Genomic DNA, 14,403 nt, shown 5'->3' on the forward strand with positions numbered 1-14,403 from the left:
ACCTCCAGATCTATTTTATATTTTATTATGGAACAGGGTTTCCCTAAGATTCTGAGAGCCTAAGTAGCTGGGGCTGGCTTTGAATCTGCGCAATCCTCCTCTCTCAGCCTACCAAGCGCTGGCATTACAAGCGAGCGCCATCACGCCCAGCTCTTTTATTCTTTATTTTGAAACAGGGTCTAAGTTGTGGAGGGCCTCACTGAGTAGCTGAGGCTGGCCACGAAGTTGTAGCCTCCCAAGGACTGGGATTCCAATGTTGCACCACCACGCCCAGCTTGTATTTATTTTTGCCATCTCACTCTGGTCCTTTAAGTGTCTCCACCTGTCTACTGACGTGGTTATCAGTGTCTGCGAGCTGTCTAGGTTTCCATTGGAGAACTCAGCATAGTCATAGTTAAACTTTTTCTTTTCTTTGTGATACTGGGGATGGAACCCAGGGGCATTCTATCTCCAAGCTACACCCCCAGCCCTACTTTTTAGTCCTTTTTATGTTTGAAACAGAGTCTCACTGAGTTGCGAAGGGCCTAAGTAGAAGCCGAGGCTGTTCATGAACCGTGATCCTCCCATCTCTGCCTCCCAAGTGCTGGGATTACAAGTGTGCATCACCATGCCCGGCAAAATTAATTAATTTATGTATTGTGGTACTGGGGATGGTACCCAAAGGCACTGTACCTCCGAGCTACACCCCCAATTTTATTATTATTATTATTAATTTTGGTGGTACTGGGGGTGGAACCCAGGGGCTTTTCTACCTCCGGGTTATACTCCCGGACCTATTTTATACTTTATTTGGAAACAGGGTCTCACTAAGTTGCTGAGAAGCTCACTAAGTAGTTTATTTTTTGAACAGGGTTTCACCGAGTTGCAAAGGGCCTAAGGAGGAGCTGAGGCTGTCTTTGAACCACGATCCTCCTGTCTCAGCCTCTCAAATGCTGGGATTACAAGCGCGCGCCACCATGCCCGGCATTTAAACTTCTGGTCTAAATATTCCAACATTCAGCATGGACTTTGGTGGCACACACTTGTAATCCCAGTACTTGGGAGGCTGAGAGAGGATTGTGGTTTGTGGACAGCCTCAGCTACTTAGTGAGACCCTGTTTCAAAATAAATACTAAAAAATAGGGTTGTGGCTGTAGCTCGGAGGTATAATGCCCCTGGGTTCAATCCCTAGTACCACAAAATAAATGAATAAATAATAAATGAATGAATAACTTAAAAAATCCAACATTCAAAGTGGCACTCCTGTAGTCCCGGTACTTGGGAGGCTGAGACAGGAGGATCCCAGGGTCATGGCCAGCCCCAGCTACTTAACAATCCCTCTGCAACTTGGTGAGAAAGCCAGACATGGTGGCGCACGCTCATAAACCCAGCATTCAGAGGCAGAGACCCAAGGATCGCAGTGGTTTCCAGATAGCCTCAGCTATTTAGCGAGACCCTTCACAACTCGGTGAGACCCTGTTTCAAAACTAAATAGACGAGCTTGGTGTGGTGGCGCACGCTTGTAATCCCAGCGCTTGGGAGGCTGAGTCAGGAGGATCGCACAGGTTCGAAACCAGCCTCAGCTACTTAGTGAGGCTCTCAGCAACTTATGAGACCCTGTTTCCAAATAAAGCATAAAATAGGTCTGGGAGGATAGCCCGGAGGTAGAAAAGCCCCTGGGTTCCACCCCCAGTGCCACAAAAAAAAAAGAAAGAAAGAAGGAAAGAGAGAAGAGAGAAGAGAGAAGAGAGAGGGAGAGGGAGAGGGAGAGGGAGGGAGGGAGAGAGGGAGAGAGAGGAGGGAAAGAAAGAAAGAAAGAAAGAGAGAGAGAGAGAGAGAGAGAGAGAGAGAGAGAGAGAGAGAGAGAGAGAGAAAGATTCCATTTTTAGGTCTGGGAGGATAGCCGGAGGTAGAAAAGCCCCTGGGTTCCACCCCATTACTGAGTTGCAAAGGGCCTAAGTAGGAGCTGAGGCTGTCTCTGAACCACGATCCTGTCTAGGAGGAGAAAGAAAACGTGACAAAACTAAAAAGACTAAAAACAGGGCTGGAGGTAGAGCTTGGAGGAATGATGCCCCTGGGTTCCATTCTCAGTCCCCCCCCCCCTCAAAAAAAAAGAATAAAAAATAGGGCTGGGAGTGTAGTTAGGAGGTAGAACCCCTCTGGGTTCAATCCCCAGTACTGGAAAAAAAAATTTTTTTTTGAGATAAGGCCTCATTAAGTTGCCTGTTTCAGTCTTCTAAGCACTGATAGGCATACACCAATCTTCATTCTTTTTTTTTTTTCTTTTCTTTTTGCAGTACTAGGGATGGAACCCAGGTGCACTCTATCTTGGAGCTACAGTTCCCCATCCTATTTTATTATTATTATTACTTTGTGGTACTGGGGGTGGAACCCAGGGGCTTTTCTACATTCAGGCTATACTCCCAGACCTATTTTCTATTTTATTTGGAAACAGGGTCTAATTAAGTTGCTAAGAGCCTCACTAAGTAGCCAAGGCTGGCTTCAAACCTGTGCGATCCTCCCATCTCCCAAGCACTGGGATTACAAGTGTGTGCCACCACAACTGGCATTTTTTATTATTATTACTATTATTATTACTATTATTATTATTATTATTTTGGTGGTACTGGGGATGGAACCCTTCTACTTCCGGACTACACTTCCAGACCTATTTTTTATATTTTTTATTTGGAAACAGGGTCTCTTAAGCCAGCGCGGCTGGCTTCAAACTTGCACGATCCTCCCGTCTCTGCCTCCCAAGCGCAGGAATTACAAGCGTGCGCCACCACGCCCAGCTATTATTTTATTTAGAAACAGGTCTTCACTAACTTGCAGAGGGCCTAAGTTGCTAAGGTTGTCTTCAAATCTGTGCCCTTCCCATGTCAGCCTCCCAAGTACTGGGATCACAGGCGTGTGCCACCACACCTGGCCCCATTTTTGAAACACGGTCTCCCTAGGTTGCTGAGGCTGGCCTTGAACACGTGATCCTCCTTTCCCCGCCTCCTAAGTACTGGGATCATAGGCCCGGCTTGAGTCTTGAGTGAGATGAAGAAGGCAATGGTGGGGAAAGGGGCGAAGGCCTGGCTCCTGTCGCCCTCTCCCGTGCCCAGCCTCCTGGTGGACCAAGGCCCTTTTCTGTGGTGGGGCGGTGGCACTGGCTGCCTTCCTGATTTGGAGGCGCTTCCTGCGGGGAGGCTCTCACCCCACACTGGAAGACCAGCAAAGTCAACAAACACCACGCGGCCCTTTCCAGCTGCACTGTGAGCACACGCGGACTCGGCTCTGGAGGCTGCGGGCACCTGCTGCCTCCGCGGCTAGGACACAAACCATCACTCCGATCTCTTTAAGTACTCTACAGTTAGACAGGTGCTGTGTTGACAGGCACGGCAGATGGACGTCTGCTGATGTGTGATGTCGGCCGACGCTCCCCAGGAAGCACTCCTGGGGCTCAGCACGTCCCTGTGTGCAAACCTGGTCTGTATGTCGGGATGCGTGCTCCTCCCAGGCTCTGATAAGAAGCTCACTGCAAGCCAGACCCCAGAGGTCACAGGCCCAGCGTCAAAGGCCTTGGCGAAGGGCCATATACCTACATACACATACCTACACATACTTGACAGCCACATACCTACAAACTTCCCAAACGCCGTTCTGCTTTCTAGATGTATCCCACTGTCGCTGACTGGAATGCACGTACAATTCACCTCCCGTTACCTGAGACTGACAGCTGTTACCTGAGCACCAGCTGTGGGTAGAGAGGCTGCGGTCGCCCAGGGCACCAGCTGTGGGTAGAGAGGCTGCGGCGGCCGAGGGTGTGTGGGGTTACACTGCGGCCACCAAGCCCGTGCTGCTGCCTTAGCCCTGGTAACCTGGGGAGGATGGAGAGCTCCTGTGAGCACGGGGCGCAGGCCTCCCAGCGTAGACGGAAGGCCCAGACGGCGGGGAGCAGCCTGGTGTCTGGATGCCTGTGAGTCAACCCACCAAAGAGCAGAAGCCAGCCGGCCCGGTGCGTGCGGCCCGAGGCTCTCCACTCAGTCCTTTCTTGGGTCTGCTGGGGCCGCAGTCTCTTTTCTTAACCAGAAAGGATGGATCATACTGAATCGAGTCAGGGCGGCTGCTACAGGGGAAGGGCTCTCCAGAGGGAGGGCGAGGTTCTGGCGGCCAGGAGGCCCTCGGAGGGGGTCCTGGATGGGGACCCCAGGCCCTGGGGAGGAAGCCCTGGCGAGGCCGTCAGGAGTTGCTGGCTGGAGTTATCCTGGTTCCTCCTGTCCCTGTGGCTGGGGCGGTCCCCGTTCCCCACACCCACAAGCTACCATCCTGATGTGGCCAGTGTGTCCTCGGGCGTGTTCCTAGCTCAACATGGCCGTGCGGACAAACGGGTGGCCCGCAGCGCCTGCGTCTCGCCACCTGGGGTGAGAGCAAAGGACCAGTAGGACGGCCAGGCCCCTGTGCTCTCATCTCTGCAAACGCATGCTGTCTGGCCGCCCCGCGTGTCCGCTCCCCAGTGGCTGGCCTCACGGTGTGCTGCTGGACCTGGCAGCGGGGCAGGGCGGGGCGACCACAGGGAGCCAGTGCGTGCTTTGTCCTTTTATTTTTTTTTTTTTTATGTACTGGTCCTGCCAGAGCGGCTCTTCACCCAGGCCCACGGTTCCTATGCACACCGGCTCTGCAGACACTCACAGCCAATGTCTGTCCAGAGTCTCTACTGGTTTCTCCTTCCCATTCCTTTCCCACGCTCCACCTCGTCTTCCCAGAAACGCAGGCATTTCCTTACTGTTTGTTTGTCTGGGCCTGTGTAGAGCTCCTTGGCAGGAGAACATGCATATGACTTTAAAATAAAGACCAACATCTGACGCTAAGGTAATGCACAGAAAAATACAGTACTTAGAACATCATTGCAAATAAATACCCCATACAGATGAAGTTATGTAAAATGTAACAATATTTCTTATGAATAAACACTGTGACAGAAGATAAAAATAGGAGTCCCAACAACTAGGAATAAGAAATGCTTGTTCCAGGAAACAGAATTCTTTGACTCTTACAATATATTATTATAATTTGTCTTTTTTGAGGACGGAGGAGTCTTTTCTTCCTCCACTAGTACCAATTGGACCACAGCCGTGAGCCTCAGCAAGGGAACAGGATGCAGACCTGGCTTGCTAAGGAGCTTACTGAGTTCTGTTTCCTGAAATTAACAGTGATTAGTTACACCAAGCAAGAGAAGATATAATGTCTCCTTTTCACATTTGCAAAGAATCCCATGGCTAACCCTCACCCCACTCCTGAGGCCCTGCTCTTCACAAACGTGGCTTCCTACAGCCTGCTTAGCTTGGCCCGCAAAGTCCATTTGGTTCAGAAAGCACACTCAAGGTTTAGTTTGTTTGTTTCCTAAGCCCCTGAATTTCAAGTGAAGAATCACTGACTAACAGAATTTTGCACAACCAATCCCTTCTCTCCCCCAGGTACAGGTGCGAGGTGAGCGGCGCTCCACCTGCTGGTCCCACCGGCCTTCGGCGTTCCCAGCTTGCTCTTCGCTAAGTGTTTATAGAATTAAGTCCGCTGGGAAGCCTCCCTTAACTGATGAAGGCACTACTGGCAATGATTACTAACAAAAAGGTGTTGAAATAGAACACCCTAAAAATCGACAGCTGTAGAATTTTCTAAGTGTACCACAATTTGGCACAACAACCAGAGTAGCAAAACAATTCCAATTTGGAATTTCACTGGTACAGTTGTGTAAAATTCTGTTAATCAGTCATGCTTCACAAAGTCCTAAAACCCAGAATATTCTGGAATTTGTAGGTAATACTACTCGTTCAATAATTTATCTTTTTTTCAAGTGCCTGTTACTGTTTTAACCAGAGCAAAGGTCAAGTTTTCTTCTTGTTACATTGAACTATTCCTAAGAATAATAATAATACAATATGAAAAACCCCAGAATCGGAATACCCTGGATTTCTTAAATGAACATGGCATTTAAAATCGGTAATTTCAAACACGAACCATAATGCCATAGAATCCAAAAGGCTGCTGAACCACAGCGCAGATACACAGAGCCGAGCTCCTGGCTGGGTGGGAGCCTCGTCTCTAGTCTAGGGCTACGCACTACAGAGCGCACGGCTCAGCCTCGTGCTGACGCCAACATGCCGGGCAGACAGCCCAGGACCACGAGCACGGCCGCGGCCGCGGGGTCGCCTCCTCCGAGGAGTCAAGGGAGCAAACATAATATTAAAGTATCAAAAGTGCACAGGTTGATCGGCTAAAAAAGGAACGTATGTGGTGCGGGGCGCACGTGCGGCGCTCCAGTGGGCCCCGGGGAGGCCAGCGGTGCCCGTGGAAGCGGTTTCTTCAGCCGTACAGAGGCCTTCCCAAGCAGCAGTGCGCGACGCTCTTGACATTAAAGCTTTTTTCCTCCCGTGACAAAGTGGGGAATGCTATTTTGAAAAGAACTGCAGTGGCACACCTACAGCGTTCCTAAGAGGACTCTTAGGCTCCCTTCCTTCCTCTTGGGCCATGGGAGGTGGGGAAGGGGCTGCGGTGTGACAGGGCTGGGTGGCCGCAGCTACTCTACAGCTGAAAACGGGAGAAAACAAGACAGCATTAGAACCCGTGCCTGCGGCTTCCCGTGTGCTTGCTAGCTAAAGCTCTCCCGATGCCGGAGTATGCGAGTGTTAGCTGGTGGAGGCCCACGTGTGCGTTAAGGGTCGGGCACGTGTGCCCGCGAAGCCCCTTAGGACGAGAAGCTGCGTGCTGGCCTGGCGAGGAGAGGAAGGTGGAGATGGCGGGCATGCAGGCAGCACCCCGGGATGGGCGTGCAGGGGAGACGAGAGCAGCTGGCATCAAAGGGAGCTCTAGGGATGGACGGCCTGGTGCCAGCTACCGCAGGGGCAGGGAGGCAGCCGCTCGGTGCCCGGCCCGGGTCCTGGAATACTGAGAGGGCTCTGCTTCAGGGCGCGTGGCTCAGGCCGGTGCAGGGCTTGGCGCGGCGGTACCTCCACTCCAGGAATGCCCGGCCCTTCCTCTGGGCCTCCACCCCTCGGCACCAGCAGAACTGTACCTCCTACCTGCCAGTAGGGCTGGCCCGGGCAGGCAGGCGCTTGCCCAGGATGGGGCAAGTGGCACTCGCCGGCCGCCGGCAGCTCGGACTTCGGGCTGCAGTTCTCAGAGCTCTGCTTCTTCGGTCGAAAATGCCTGGGGAGGAAGGCCTGAAGACGGGAACTGGGGACCAAGTAAGGAGGACCACGGTCCGGCCAGGCACTTGGAACACTTTCTTGTTAAAAAAAGGACTCGCTCTGCCTGGGGCCCTGCAATGCGCCACCTCCCAGGGCCAGCTTGGCAAGACCTGAGCCAAGAAGCCGGCTGCTGACACCCGCCGCCCGCGCTGTGGTCAGCTGTGCGAGCAGGCGGGCGCTCAGGGCCGACCTTCTCTGCCTTGGAGGCCAAGCTCCGCACTTGGTCCTGGCTGGTCTGCAGTGAGATCCTGCACAAACTAGAACACGACTTTCCTTAAAACTATACTGACCACAGAGCCTCTGAGGCTGGACCTGTGATGTGCACCGGAACCTTCTAAAACCGCTTTCAGGTGCTGGCGCTAGACACATGCGAGGAACATGCAAGTTTCAGCTGCAGCGCTGCCCGCCTCCTGGGGCTCTCCCAACAGCGCCTGGGGCCCTTCCACGGTCTGTCACAGGGCACGTGGCCCGGCCCCACCTCAACTCCCTAAGGCCACAGCTGATCCAGGTGCTGATGAAGGGGCTGAGTTAGGAAGGACACGAAGCTCACAGGAGTGTCGGGAAGGCACGCCCCTGCGTTAGTCACCTGACCGGCCCGGCACCCACCCGCCGCTGCTGGGTTAGTCGAGTGAAGCAGACGTTAGCTGCAGCTTGGCGCCCTCAACCTAATCGCAGTAGATGCTATGCTTCTCGCCGCAGAACACCTGGCCGGCGAGCCCAGTGCCCTCCGCCTTGTCACTGGCGCAGGCACAGGCGTGACTTACGCTCGGGGCGGCCGGCTTGGCCTTGGGGGCAGCCTTGGCGCGGCCCCGTCGAGTCTGCTCGTGGTCCAGCTCGAGCAGCTCCAGCCGCTGGGTCAGGGCCAGCTTCTGCTGGATGGCCATGCGCAGCAGGGAGTTCAGCGTCTTCTTTTCGTCCTCAGCGGCTGCCAGCTGCCGCTGCATCTCATCCAGCTGTGTGATGTACTCGTCGCACCTGTGGGAACCGAGAGCAGGCTCAAGGGCCAGGTGGAGGGTGGCTCCCCACCAACCCACGCCAGGGTTGTCCCCCATAGGCCCGGATTGCGGCCAGGGCCGGGGCAGGTCCTGGTTTCTTTTAGCAAAAACTTCATTCGTACAAAAACTCAGAGTAGGGTCAGAGCTTGGTTTGAGTTTGGTGCCACTTTTTTAGGCAGGAGAAGGGACTGTTTTGCTCATCTGGCTGGAAGTGGTTCCTGTAAAGATGCTGGGACCTTTGGCAATTTTGCTTTGGGGGCTCTGCCTGCTTTAGGCCATGAGGTGGCCTGGGCACCGAGGACCAGCAGCTGCAGGTCTTGGTGTCGGCCCAGGCTTGCTCCCAGTGCGGATGTCTGACTTAGTACATCTGTGCTAAGTAACGACACAGCCAGGGACATGGGGATCCCCAAACAGCCCCGGCCTGGCACCTGGCCACCGCCTACTGTGACACGCCTGCTCACCCTGGTGTGTTGCCCCTGGCGCCTCACTCCCACCACCCCTGTTCAGGACGGGCGCCTGCATGCCAGGCACCGCCCCCACCTGCCCCTGAACTGGCCCCAGCACCTCCCAGGAACTCGCTCAGCGCCCTGTGCTTTGGAACTCTGGCTCCATCTGAAAAGCCAGGTCTTTAAATAAGGCTAAAAAGTTAAGGTTGACATGTCAGACGGCGAGAAGCTGCAGAATCTTTCCCCAAGCTCCGCCCTGTATCCCAATAAGAGAGGAAACTTCTAGAAAAGCTTTGGAACTCTCCTCTGCCCACTGGGGCAGGAATTCCCTGCAGGGAGGTTGAGAAACTGGGAGAGGCTGGCCTGGTGCGAGGAAAGGAAGCCCTAGCCCAGGGCCCATCCTGCCTACCCCAGAGCCTCCGCATCCCGCCCCACCACAGGACAGGGCAAGGCGGCCGCACTGGCTTGCGGGGCAGGAGGTGGGAGCGGTAGACTCCCCGGAGTGGGATCTCAACACCCACCAGCAGATGGCGCCGCCTGTCTATGGAAGGTGGCCTGGGGCAGAGGGCCCTTGCCAAGCGCCTCCCACAGGAGAGGAGAGTTGTTCTGCAGACTCCTGGACGTGGAGAGCAGGGAGGTGGGACCCCAAGCCCAGGACTTGATGGCCACCCACGAAAGCCGAGTCAGCCCATCTACCCTCCAGCTCACTGCCTTCGGCCCCTCTCCTTGCCTCCTTAAAAGCAAGGCTAAAGGCTAACCTGCGCGTGGTGGCGCATGCCTGTGATCTCCGTTCTCGGGAGGCGGGGACAGGAGGATCACAGGTTTGTGGCCAGCCTCAGCAACTTAGCGAAAACCCTTGCACACCTAGTGAAATCCTGTTTCAAAACAGAAAAATAAGAACTGGACTGGGAGTATAGCTCAGAGGTAGAATGCCCCTGTACCACATCAAAACAAAACAAAACCAAAAACAAAAACAAAAAAACAACAGAAGCAAGGCTAACTGGGCCCGCCCAGTTTTCGTGTACTGGCAAAATCAGAAACAGCCCACAGAAGTGGGATCCAGGGCCAGGCCGAGGAGCCAGGGACAGGAAGGCTCCACAGCCGAGCGGCAGGCGTGTGAACTGCGCATGCGCTGCCCGCGAGCTGTCTCCGCACCCGCCCCGGCCTGCCCCGGCGGTACCTGGTGGCGAACATGGCGCGCAGCGAGGAGAAGGTGGCCGCGTCCTCCTTGAGGGCCTTCAGCTCGTTGCGCAGCTTCATCATGGTCTCCGTCACCATGGCCTTCTCGTTCTCGTACTTGCTTTTCAGGTTGGCCAGCGCCACCTCGGCCGTCTGCGGACAGGCAAGGCAGGGCAGACGGGAGTGAGAGGCGCCAGGACAAAGCGGCAGCGAGGGCCAGCTGGCCTGGGAGACCCGCTCGCGGATGCCGGCCAGCACGGGAGGCTGTGCGCCCCAGACCCACCCAGGGCACTCGGCGGTCAGCCGAGGTGCTCCGGCTGAAGGGCCCTCGCAGGCGCCTGGCCGCGCCACTCACCTGCTTGTTGGCCTTGAGCACGGTGCGCAGCGTGGTGATCTGCTCCCGCTTGGTGCTGAGCAGCGACTTGAGCTTCAGGATCTCCTCCATGAGTGCCTCCTTGTCCCTGTCCGCGGCGGGGCCCAGCTCCTGGGAGGCCATGCGCTGCCGGGACAGCTCCGTGGTGCGGTCCACAGCGGCCTGCAGGTGCCTGATCTGGTCGCGGATGATGGCGATCAGGTTGTAGATATTCATTGGCTCCCGGCGGGGGTCGCTCAGGGGCGACGGCAGCGAAGCGCTGGGCGAGGGGCTGCCGTCCCCGGCTGCGCCGTCGGCTCGGCTGGCGTCCGGGGCCGGCGTGCCCTTGGGCAGGAAGACAGGCGAGCGGCGCCCGCGGCCCTCGCGGTAGTAGTCCAGCACGACGCGGTGGGGCGTCTCGTTGTTACACATGCACACGTGGTGGTAGAGATCAGCCAGCTCCTCGCTGAAGGCCGCCAGCTCGTCCTGGGCCGTGCTCAGGCTGCCCTGGGTCTCGCCGGCCACGGCGCTCACCTTCTTCAGCTCCTTCTCCAGCCGGGCCAGCAGCTCCCGGTCCTGGCAGCTGGCCTTCTCCAGCAGGGAGACCTTCTCGGTGAGGGCCTGGCCCTCAGCCTCGTAGCGGCCCTTCTCCTGGGCATGCTGGGCCTCCTGGGCTTCGTGTGTGCTGCGCAGCTCCTTGAGCTGCTCCCGGAGCTCTGTGGCCTCGGCCACGGCCACGTGGTACTTGCAGGCCAGGATCTCGGGCCCGTTGATGTCCACCTCGTAGTAGTCGCCATCCTCGCGGCTGTCACGGTCCTTCTCGTTGTCCAGGGCTGTCTGCCGCTCCTTGCCGGCCTGCAGGCGCCGCAGGGCACTCACGTTCTCGGTGAGGCGGCTCACCTTCTCGTGCTGCTCTGACAGGGCGCCTCGAGCCTGCTCCAGCTGCTTCTGTGTGTCCTGCAGCGTGGACAGCATGCCCGCCTTCTCCCGCTCCAGCTGTAAGACACAGCAGCAGGAGGGCTCGTTAGCAGGCTCGGGGCCCCAGGGCGCCCAGCCACCCAGCTGGTCTCAGGCTCCGGAGGCTCCCGACTGTGCTCTCTGTGAGGTGCAGGGTGCGGAGCGGACAGAATTCACACTGGGCGCTCCGCACCCCACCCGTCCCCCGCAGCCGTGGTTGCCATGAGGGCTTTCCCACCCTGCTGGAAGGGCCTGGGCTCAGGACAGAGCCGGGGCCAGTGCTGCGGGCTGGCAGCGAGCCTCGCTGCCCCGGCTTCCTGTTCTGAAGGCTCTCACACTGGGGGAGGTACTCGGCTACTTGCTGGATCGAGAGCGCTTTTCCAGGAGCTGAGCCCACGTCCGGCCCCGCTGTCCTCTGGGTGGAGACGAAGGGCCAGGTGTGGGGCTAGAACTGTCCCAGGCCACCCAGACGTTGGAGTGAGGGGAGGCAGCACAGGAAAGGACCATGCTGAACGCCAGCCCTTCTGAGGAGCCACCTTCTCTGGGACTCTCTGCACTACTGGAGTAACGTTTAATGACGCTGAATTTGATCAGAGCAAGTGGGGATATTAACGCAAGTGAGCTCACCAGCCTGTCTGGCCGCGCACACAGCTCCGCCAGAGCGAGCGCGGGGACGGGGTGAGAGCGGGGTGGCATGGGGGGGCTGCCGCTCACCTGCACCAGCTGGGGACGGGGTGGCATGGGGGCGCTGCCCGCCAGGCTGAACTGGGGACGGGGTGGGAGCGGGGTGGCACGGGGGGCTGGGCACGGGGTGGGAGCGGGGGGCACGGAGGGCTGGGCACAGGGTGGGAACGGGGTGGCACGGGGGGCTGGGGACGGGGTGAGAGCGGGGTGGCACGGGGGGCTGGGGATGGGGTGGGAGCGGGGTGGCACGGGGGGGCTGGGCATGGGGTGGCACGGGGGGCTGCCGCTCACCTGCACCAGCTGCTGCTTCAGCTTCTGGATCTCGGAGATGTGAAGCTCGCTGAGCAGGTCAGAGACGAGGCTGGGCGGCGGGGCCAGGCTGTCCTTGCGCGGCGTGGACGTCTTGTTGTCCGGCGGGGGCTTGGCCAGGCCGTGCTCGAAGCCGTTGACCAGGGCTTCGGCGTCGTTGTTGGGCTCGGCGGCGTCATCGCTGAACTTGAGGCCGTCCAGGGAGACCTGCAGGTGGCTGGGGTAGAAGGAGTCGTTGATGCTCATGTAGTGCGACAGCTCCTTGCGCAGGCTGTTCTTCTGCTCCCGCTCGGTCTTCAGGGTCTCCAGCGCCTCCTCCAGCTGGCGCTCCGCAATCTCCTTGAGCCGGATGGCGTCCTCCAGCTGGCTGTTGAGGTACTCCGTCTCCTCCTCCAGACGCTTCATCTCATGCTTGAGGCCCTCAAACTCCACCTGGGAAGGAGAGGTGGGAGCCCCCATCAGGGTGACGTGGAGGGTCTGCTCACCGCTGACAAGCCAGCAGAACGCACGGGGTGTCGCCTCCCCAGCCACAATGCCGGCTGAAGCGCCATCCCGCAAGAGAGGCAGCGGCCGAGGCCTCTTCCTCCGTCGAGGGATGAGGACGCCAAGAGTGCCCCCGGCCAGGAGATACAGATGCACAGAGATGCTCCATCCACACCAGAGCAGGGCGCGGCGAGGGCACACCGCACAAGCGGAGACACGGGGTCGAGAACACACACCTGTGCGATCATTATTTCTATTGATTTTCTTAAAAATACCACCAAGTATATGCTGACTTAAAAACCTATAAATCAGAGCTGGGTGTGGTGGCGCACACTTGTAATCCCAGCATTCGGGAGGCTGAGACAGGAGGATCACAGGTTGGAGGACAGCCTCAGCTACTCAGTGAGGCCCTCTGCAACTCACTGAGGCCCTGTTTCAAAATAAAGAATAAAAAATAGGCTGGGGTATAGCTCGGAGGTAGAACGCCCTTGGGTTCCATCCTCAGTACCGCAAAATAAAAAAATATATATATTCATATAAATCAATCAACATTAATACCTAACCAAGAATCTGAAGGCACATAAAATATCTACTGCCATGTGTGTGCTGTGACTTTTATTTTGAGTCATATTTCAAAATAAATGAATTGAAAGTCTTCCAAGGGAGAACATCTCAGCACTATGCCTCAGATCACAGCCGTGAGGAGATAAAGGGGTGGGATATACAATCATTCTTTTGGACAGAGAGTTAAAGGTTGTAGGTGGTCCAGAAAAGAGCAGATGCAAACTGCTGGGTTTTTTTTTTTAATTTTTGTGGTAGTGGGGATGGAACCTAGGGGTATTCTACCTCCAAACTACATCCCTAACCCTATTTTTATTCTTTATTTTGAAACAGGGTCTCACTGAGTTGCAAAGGGCCTAAGTAGCTGAGGCTGGCCGTGAACCTGTATCCTCCTGTCTCAGCCTCCCAAATGCTGGGATTACAAGCGTGCGCCACCACATTGGGCTGGAAACTACTGTTTAATGTGAGAGCTCAGGGCCTGTGGGCAGGTTTAAAAACATGTCTTAGCCATGCGTGGTGGCGCACACTTGTAATCCCAGCATTTTGGAGGCTGAGACAGGAGGATCTCAGTTCAAAGACAGCTTCAACTACTTAGTGAGGCCCTTTTGCAACTCAGTGAGACCTTGTTTCAAAAGATAAAAAATAGGGTTGGGGATGTAGTTTGGAGGTTAGAACGCCTAGCACTGGTTCTATCCCCAGTACTGAAAAAAAAAAAAGTCAGTCTGTATTTTCTGTGCAAAAAATAAACCAATAAAATCAATAAAATAGAGGGTTAGGGGCAGGAAGGACTCCTGGCAACACCTCCTACGTGTGCTCAGAGTGTGGAGACCCAAACCTCAGGGCCGCAAACCAGGAAGTGAGGAGCCCTGGGGAAGAGGGGTAAGCGCACTGAGGGCAGAGGGGTAAGCGCACTGAGGGCAGGGGCTCCCAAGCCTTGGCTTCTCTCCTCAGGACACAGTGGACCAGACGCTACCTGTGTGTAAACACTCTTACTGCTCAGGAGCACGAGCTGCCACTGCAGGATGGGGCCATGAGCGCTGCCTGTGGTTTCCTGGGGAACCTAATCTGCTCCCTGCTTGCTGTTGCAAACACAGGTTTCTGCATCAACACAGGAGCTTCCTCATGCAGGATATAAATACTGGGTTCATGACGGGGAGACTCTTCTGCTCTGAGAGCACCTGGATGGCAGATGGGTCCTAAGGGGAGCAAGAGCAGCATCCATGGCA

At 56.2% G+C, this 14,403-nt stretch overlaps 1 protein-coding gene across 1 annotated transcript in view; it reads right to left on the reverse strand.

Annotated features, from left to right (window-relative positions):
* Positions 1–7,876: 7,876 nt before the first annotated feature.
* BICD2 (BICD cargo adaptor 2) overlaps positions 7,877–14,403 on the reverse strand; it is a gene marked incomplete at both ends in the record, with an annotated part of 41,674 nt that continues 35,147 nt past the window's right edge. Inside the window, 4 exons of the mRNA XM_080708600.1 lie at positions 7,877–8,186; positions 9,833–9,984; positions 10,187–11,179; positions 12,116–12,565. Coding sequence (XP_080564726.1) covers positions 7,877–8,186; positions 9,833–9,984; positions 10,187–11,179; positions 12,116–12,565 — 1,905 coding nt within the window. The remainder of the gene's footprint in view (positions 8,187–9,832; positions 9,985–10,186; positions 11,180–12,115; positions 12,566–14,403) is intronic.

This window comes from Muscardinus avellanarius (genome assembly GCF_963383645.1).
Source record: "Muscardinus avellanarius genome assembly, chromosome: 13".
Lineage (NCBI taxonomy): Eukaryota > Metazoa > Chordata > Mammalia > Rodentia > Gliridae > Muscardinus > Muscardinus avellanarius.